The following is an 8,400-nucleotide window of genomic DNA, read 5'->3' as shown; positions in this document are numbered from 1 at the left end:
CCAGGGCACCAGGAGTGTCCCAGCGCCTCTGCTTTGCCCGGGGCAGCCAAGAGCTCTCCTGGCAGCTGCTGTGCCGCACATCCCATCCCTGTGCCGCACATCCCATCCCGCTCGGCCGCTGACACACGGCAGCACAGGCCTGGAAAGAAGAACACGACTTTATTATATCCACAAAAGCGGCAGAGCAGGGCAGAGCCCCGTGGTCACGGGGAGCGGACGATCCCTCGGCGCGGCAGCGGGGCTCGGTGCTGCGGCGGGGCAGGCGGGCGGGCGGCGCGGCGCGGCTCAGGGCGAGGCGGGCTTGTCGGGGTTGTGCATGTGGTACACGTCGCTCTCCTCGTCCTCCGGCACCTGCGGCAGAGCCCCCTGAGCCCCCCGGGCCGGGCCGCGGGCCGACAGCGCCATCTCGTGCCCCCCGCCCCGCTCCCGCTCCCGGCCCGCTCACCTCCCAGTAAATGCCGTCCTCGAAGCAGTTCTCGGCCGCGGCGTCCCCCCAGATGGGCAGCTTCAGGATGCCCCCTGTGAGGTGGAGGGCAGGGCGGTGGGCACGGGGGGATGCGGGTGCTCCACCCAAGGGGACGAACGCAGCCCTGGCACGGCGCTCGGTGCTGTCCCCGCAGGATGGATCCGGCACATGGATGCCGCTGTTTCAGCGTCCTCCCCTCTCCGCGCTGCCCTCCGGCTTACCCACGATGGCTCCCCCAGCGAATGCCATCAGCAGAGACACCACAATGCCGGCTGCCTGGAAGCCTCCCTGGATGCTTGGTGTCCGTGTCTGGTACACGCCCGTGAAGTCAAACGCCTTGATGAACCTGCCGAGGGCAGAAATTGTGATGATTGCCCCTGGCAGGAGGCATTCTCCGGCTCCGGAGGAACCATGTTGCCCTGCTCTTTTGGGAGCTCTTCCCTACCCCCATCCCTCTTCTGCAGTGTTCCAATGACCAAAACACTGCTCACTTCTTTCTCTGACCCCTGGCAAAGCTTGACCAAGGAGGAGCCCAAAATACAAACATTTTCTTTGTAATTCAGACTTTTAGCCTTACCTGACCCCACTAAACAATGCAGGGGGGAGGGAGAAGCACTTCCCTCCACATTGTGGCCCAGAATAATGCCAAACATCAGGACTGTGCCTCACTTTATGAGGCCACCAAGAGTCAGCTGCATAAGATGAGGCTACAATTCAGTAAGCCCAACACAGTCAGTGCAACCCATGTTTTTGAGGGATAACTCTGGGCAACTCCGAACCACTAACAAAAGCTGTTGTTTGCTCCCAGCCCACACAGCTTCAGGTAAAATCTATTCTCAGGGAAGATTTTCAAGCCATCTTACCCTTCCTTTCCATACACATCCTCCGTGGCTGCAGCTGCTGTGATGGCCCCCACAATGCCCCCAATAAGGCCTGGCATGGCATGGAGGTTGTGGATGCCACACGTGTCCTGAATGTGCAACCTAGACTCCAAAAAAGGCTGAGGGGAAGGGAAGTAGAGAGAGATCAGGGAATTGAGAGCGGCCCTGGAAAGAATTAGTTTCTTCCATGGAGGACTCAGATAAACAGAGAAAGAGGAGAGATATTGTGTCCCATTAAAGAGCTATAGACTTGTAGACAAAGATGTGAGCCAAGCTCAAGATAAACTAACAACATATCCTCCAAACACACTCCTGTTGGGAGTCTGAAACTTCCTGAGCATTTTGGGCCAGTAAAAGGAGACAGAAGTGATGTCACAAGGGATTCTGGAAAGCAGGAACCGTCAAAGGGAAGTGAATCCATTTCTGGTCTCCTCAGCAGGAGCAGGGCTGCAGAGCCCTCGAGCAGCACTCACCGTGAAGTAGACATAGCCCAGGGTGGACACGATGCCAGAGATGGAGCCGACAATGAGGGAGCCATACGGGGTCAGCATCATCTCGGCGCTGGTGCCCACGGCCACGCCGCCGGCCAGCGTGGCGTTCTGGATGTGCACCTGCAGGGGCAACCACTCTGCCTTGGCATCTCAGGGACATTGTAATTGCTCAGGGATGGTGCAAATGGCAAAGCGGGAGAATCAGCTCTGAAAATGTTTCCAGAGGAAATATCAGGGCCCATTTTCCTACTTGGTGGTGAAAAACAAGAAAAGAACAGGCAGCTTCTGTCTGTAGCACAGGTGCATAGAGACTCCCACTCCCCATACCACACACGTTCTTTGCATCCACAGATATGGGTGGGGAGTTGTGATGAGATGGAAATTGTCTCACCCGTGTGTCATGCAAGCTCTGCTGTCACAGAGACTTGTCACCCACACATCCAACACGTACAAGTCAGCCCCCCGATTGCTCACGAGCCGCTGCGCAGGCCTTGTTTGATGGGGAGCTCTGCCAAAAAGGGCTCTGCAACATGTCCAAGAGCAAGTCCGGTCCCTGCTGTGACTTGGCAGGGCATCACCTCACACCTCAAGCCCTGCAGGACCCATTCCCACTTTCTTATTCAATATAGCCTCAGTTTCTGCCTGGATGCTGGTCTCACCATCATCCCCAGAAACCTTGTGTCTGTTCAGCAAAACACAAGTGCCAGTTGTTTCCGAGACCCTTGATCAACCTCATTACACATCCCTGGGGCAGTGCAGGGCTCTGTGCTCCCATCTTACCATGTCAAGCTTGCCCTTCTTTTGCAGCATGCTGGAGAAGGCCATGGTGGTGAGGACACAGGCGGCCAGCGAGCAGTACGTGTTAATGGCAGACCTGTGCTGGGCATCCCCGTGGTCAGAAATGGCTGAGTTAAAACTGGGCCAGTACATCCACAGGTACAGGGTACCTGGTGGGATGGGGCAGATGGGATGAGGAAGAGAAAGGGAAAAGAGAGAATGCAGGGATTGAAAACAAAACTTTTCTGCACAGGGGGAAATTACATCCTATAGTCCTGCTTCCCCAGATCCACACCCCGCATGATGAGACCAGCATCAGGAAAGGCTGGCAGAGAAAGGGAACCAAAAAGCATCCTTATCTTCCCAGGCACCATCTCAGCCCAGCCACTGATGACGGGAGCTGAGTAACTCTGAAATGTGAAAGGCCTCTGGGATACAGAGCTCCTCAACTCCATATGCTGGTTTCACTTTTTCCCAGAGACACAGGAGGAACCAGCCCTGTGCAGCCCAGTGCTCCCCATGCAGCAGCACCCCAGGATGAGGGCTGGCTCACCGATCATAGCAAAGAGGTCAGAGTGGTACACGGAGCCCTGCTTGTCCTTGCTCTGCTCCAGGTTGGGTCTGTACAGGATCCGTGTCACCGTGAGGCCAAAGTAGGCTCCGAAGGTGTGAATGGTCATAGAGCCACCTGCATCCTTCACCTGCAGCCATTGGAAAACAGAGGTTTGCCTCTGCAATCTCCACTCATTCTGGAGCTGAGGCCTGATTTGCATCATGCCCAGCTTGTCTGTGCACTTGACAGAGGGACCCAGTGCTCCTGAACTGCCAGGCTTATGTGTAAAACCCCAGAAGATCTCCCTTCCCAGGGAAGCATGACCCACTGCCCCTCTCCTTCACAACCTGCCTACTTTTGCTGCCTGAATTCTTGCATTTTTAATGCTTATGAAGGCAATGGCTTGGTGGAGCCATAGCAAAGAGAGAAGGTTTGAAGAGGTGCAGAGAGGAAGGAGCAGAACAAAGCGGGTACTACCTAAAGCCTTACATGAAGAAGGTTGAGGAGGATGTACTCATTCACTGAAAAGAGTGTGACTTGAAACAAAGTCATGACAAGGAGCTGTATGGGGCTGGTTTTGCCCAGGATGGCCCCAAAGGCGATGCACACAGAGCCCACGCAGAAATCAGCATTGATCAGGCTGGAAGAAGGGAAGGAAATTTGTGGTTTAATAAGGAAAAACTTCTCTGTAGATCACTCTTACCCACCCCCAGCTCTGGAGATCCCACCTGAAGACAAAGAAGTGATTAGGATTCCCTGGATTTCCCACTGACCTTCCTCCCGTCCTCACACCCCCACATTATTCAGGTAATGTGGATGACCCGTGTTCCCAGCACTGACATACAGGTGTTGCCAACTGCTTGGCTCTCATTCCAGCTCTTCCACTGGCCAGGCCAGAGGTGCCATCCCAGAGCCCAACTCCTCCTTACTTCTCCACTCCAATGAGGATCTTCCCATCCTTGAAAGAGTGGAACCAGCCTTGCATCAGGAGAGCCCACTGGATCCCAAAGGCAGCAAGGAGGAAATTGAAACCCACAGCTCCGAATCCATAGCGCTTGAGGAAGGTCATGAGGAAGCCAAAGCCCACAAAGATCATCACATGGACATCCTGGAAAGCTGTGCAGAGGGAAGGTACTGTCAGCTCTGTGAGGACAGCAGGGCTGCAAGTGCCACGTGCATTTGGTGTTGAAAAGAAACTAATTACATCAGTAGCAGTAGGGGGGGAATTCAAGAGAAAATGTGTGTTTGCCTCATGTTCCCATGCTTCTAAGTCTGAAAATGGCTCAGCTTTTAGAAACTGGCTTTTGGTTAAAAGACTCAGTCTTTAAAGTAAATGTTTACTAAAAGCTGTGTGAAAAAGAAGACCTGGGAGTAATGGAATGTACAAAGGAAAACAATTTTCTATTCAGATTGTTTTTTCTCCTTTTGTGAAAAATTCAAAACCATTACATGAAATGAACAGTAAAGTTTTGTTAAAACATGTAAATGGCCATTTTGGGTAGGTCCATTCAGTGCGGGGTCCTGGTGATGGCTCAGAGCAAGGAGATCACAAGAACAAGGAAAGTTTACAAAGATTTTTAAATGCTTCAGAAATCAGCGGCAAAATACCCTTGAGAGCAGAAACCCACTGTGTGAGATTTTTAGTGCTCAAACCAGAGAGACCCAGTTCTTCCCACTAATGGTCAGACCTGCTCACCCGAGCCCCTCAGATGCCCTTCCCCGGGGGAAACCAGATCTGTGTGAGCCTCTTGAAAGACCTTCTTGGTGCAGTAAACCTGCTGTACTTTTCAATGCTGCACCTTTCTATCAGATAAGCATTCCTTTGCAATTAAGTGAGCTGAAACGCTTGCATACTTACAAATTGAACCATGCAAACCCTAAGACTGCAGGCCACTCAGCCAGTGGAAAGAGGAGGAGACTCAAGGCTGGGATCCCCCTTGGGACACTCCTGCCAGCAAAACCATGTTACAGAGCAGATAAATACAGCACTGAGGGAGCTAAACCAGAATGTTCTGCATTTTGCAGTGCAGAAATCATTATAGCCACTATATCCAGCAAAGTCTGTGCACTCAGAGAGGGTGTAAGCTCAGGCCAAAGGAAATTCTGTGGCTGCAAGTCTGCTCTACCCTGAAACTGTGCTGAAATCCATCAGCCGCTGGTCCATTTTCACAGGGCTTGTGTCTGCTATTTCCACTGGGGGTGGGTGAAGACTTGTGTGAAGTGCAGTTCTGCAGAAGCTGAGAGTTTTGTGCTTTTGTGCTTTAGAAGACCTTGCAACTTGTTTAAGGATGAGCACTTGGACAGGCTTAAGCCATGTAGTGCCATGCTAATCAGATTGCTTTTAAAAGATGTTCCCCCATGTCTATGAAATCACTCTTTAAAAAGGAAGGAGACGAGATCTGCAGCTGGCACTGTTCAGCAGAGGTCACTTCCAAAGCACTTCTCCACATGTCCTAAGAACCAGTCTTAGTTACTGTGGTTTTACCGCACAATCCCATAGACTTTCCCTCTGCAACTGTATTTATTTCTCCTCTCTCTTTTCCAGTGTAAGCAGCACAATATACAGCTAGATTAATCTGCTGCCATTTGCATCATATATTCATTCTCCCATCCTAAAAGCAGAAACACACAGGTCAGAGTTAAAGCTGTGGACTGTGTACCTTCCCAAAACCCAGAGGATCCCATTGTATTAGACCCTGTATGACTGGGCCTGGCAATGGGCACCACTGACACAACCACATATTGGCTTCCTGAAACCAGGACAGCTTCCCTCTGCCTGCCTTCCCAATCTTCTCTGGCTTGAAGGACCCGTTCATTTTTCACTCATCTCTCTGCCACTGCAGACAGGTGCTGTGGACAGCAGTGGTCACAGATATGTTGGTACAAATGATCTTCAGGTGATCAACCACCACAGTCTTCTGAGCAGCACTGGATGGACATAAGGATTAAAATTCCAGGGTTTGGCCACCTTGTCATGTTTGTCCATCTTTGCAGAGAGAGAAAATTTCTGATTAGATAAGGGAGAAAGAACAGCTGTGCTTTTGGGCACGTGAGCACTTCCTCAGGCCTGAAACAGAAACGTAATTCAAAGCTAAACTGAGCAGTTGCCCTTAGCTTGATTTAGTTGTGTTGAATCCATCTTGCCATTTGAGGGGGAATATTTGGCACTGCAGAGCAGGAGTGGGATATGAGGACAGAAGAGATGTCACTTCCTTAGCTCCTACACACTCTTTCTTGGACTCTTGATGTCCTCCCAGCACACCAGTGACAAGAGGAGCCCTCAGGCACTGCTGCTGCTTCACACCAACCTGTGTGGGGCTGGTCCCAAGGGCAGATGTCCAGGGAGAGCCCAGGGCAGCCACGACCGTACATGAACCTGGAGGCTGACTGAGCAGTGGGTTTCTGTAAGCAAATCCTTCTCTCAACGAGCTAATCCTCAGCAGCCACAGGTTGCTATAGCTCCTTTGATTTAGCAGGTGTTTTTAATGGAAATGTTCTAAATAGATGCATGACTCAGGCCTGTTGCTTCCTTGGAAACAATTGCCTACAGAAACAGCATGTTCTGAAAGGCTCACAAAGATGACCAGCCCTGGAGATCAAAGCCACCCAGAGGCACTGGCTGGCCAGAAGAGCTTTAACCTTCTGAATAATTTCTGTGTCACTGTGATGCAGAACCCAAGAACCCTGGGAACCTGGCAGCTCAGGAGGACTCTGGCACCGAAATGCCAGTAGCTAAAGGGTAATTCACAAGTGAGGGGGTGGACGGAGGAAGAGGAGGAAGATGTCACAGGATCTCGACAGCCGTTCCTCTGTGTGCACAGAAAGGCTTGCTCTGATCCAAAGCTGAGGGAGGGGGCAGAGAGCTGAAACTTGCAGAGTGTTGGGAACACGTCAGCCCTATTCCTGGAAAAAAGACGTCAAGGTACCCTGCTGACAGAGCCCCGGGGCACTGGAGGGCCATGAGGCTTTTCTCTGGTTCTTTGGTGAACCCCAAGCCACCCTTGAGGCAAGAGCATGACCTTCTAGCAATTGGAGAGGTCAGTGCCTCTGGCAGGCTCTGCCACAGCACAGGATAGGATGGATGGGACAGAACGGGATGGGATGGGATGGGATGGGATGGGATGGGATGAGATGGGATGGGATGGGATGGGATGGGATAGATTGGGATGAGATGGGATGGGATGGGATGGGATGGGATGGGATGGGATGGGATGGGATGGGATGGGGACCAGCCAGCACAAGGATTAGGCTCCCAGAATACTCACAGGGGTATCGGAAATAGAAGTCGTTCTCCATGTCACTGGTCAGGTTCATGTCCCGTTTCTCCTCCTCCCAGTGCGCATCAGCTTCAGCACCGAAGCGCACGAAGACCCCGAAGAGGACGATCATGGCCAGCTCCCAGAGCAGGCACACCAGCGGCAGCCGCCAGCGCATGTTGGTGTTCTTGGCCATGCCCTGGCGCTCCCTGTCCCTTTGCAGGGGCTCCCGGGGGCTGAGCAAGCCGCGGCCCCCGCGCTGCCCAGGGCCGGGCACATATATAGGTCAGGGAGGGCGAGGTGGGGCCCAGGGAGGTGCCTCCGGCAGGATCACATTTCAGAGCACTGGAGTTTCAGCAGGGTTGTTCCTCTAAGCCACCTTCCTCCCTGGGAGGAGGGACAGGCTTCAGCACCTTTCCTCCGAGCTGCTCCAAGCACCTCTGAGCCCTGCCTCCACAGGGGCCAGCAGATGTGGAGGCCGGTGTGACTCAGAGTGTCCAGCCCCCTGCTCTGCCCAGTCCCACGCTCCTTCCCTGCCCCTGGCAGGAGCACCTTGGTCCTGCTGTCCCCTCCCTCCCGGCTCTGGGTGCTCTCCTCACCCCCTCCCCAGCTCTGAGATCCCCTTCCCCAGTTGGCACTGTGGGTGAAGGCACTGCCCTTTGCTCCAGCTCTTGGCTTTTGGAAAAGCAGCTGAGGTGCAGAACGGGAGGAAGAGGAAGGTGTGTGCTTCAAACCAGGTACTGAGATCCTCCATGAATGCAGAGATACATGATGGCCCCACCAAGGCTGTAAGGATGTTCAAGTGACATGTGTTCCATCATTTCCCAAAGTGATTTACCCAGAGCATCCTCCTGGCAAGCCAAACTGAGCTGGGGCTGCATAACCAGGGCAATACTGTGAGATGGTGCTGGAGGCCTAAACAACCCCTCCTCTGGTATGGTTTTCCTTTAATTAACAAACACAAACACAAAAGTCC

General features: G+C 52.9%; 1 protein-coding gene across 1 annotated transcript; it reads right to left on the bottom strand.

Annotated features, from left to right (window-relative positions):
* Positions 1-240: 240 nt before the first annotated feature.
* RHCG (Rh family C glycoprotein) lies at positions 241-7,655 on the bottom strand. Its single transcript, XM_030955422.1, has 10 exons — positions 7,434-7,655; positions 4,098-4,284; positions 3,658-3,808; positions 3,169-3,316; positions 2,619-2,785; positions 1,821-1,958; positions 1,330-1,466; positions 688-812; positions 446-519; positions 241-351 (listed from the first exon to the last, which is right to left on the bottom strand). The coding sequence occupies exons 1-10, from the start codon at positions 7,618-7,620 to the stop codon at positions 286-288; spliced, it is 1,380 nt and encodes a 459-aa protein (XP_030811282.1). The 5' UTR covers positions 7,621-7,655; the 3' UTR covers positions 241-285.
* Positions 7,656-8,400: the final 745 nt, after the last annotated feature.

This window comes from Camarhynchus parvulus, chromosome 10 (assembly GCF_901933205.1).
Source record: "Camarhynchus parvulus chromosome 10, STF_HiC, whole genome shotgun sequence".
In the NCBI taxonomy this organism is placed as follows: domain Eukaryota; kingdom Metazoa; phylum Chordata; class Aves; order Passeriformes; family Thraupidae; genus Camarhynchus; species Camarhynchus parvulus.
The sequence above is the reverse complement of the archived record's forward strand: the minus strand, read 5'-3'. Positions and strand labels throughout refer to the sequence as shown.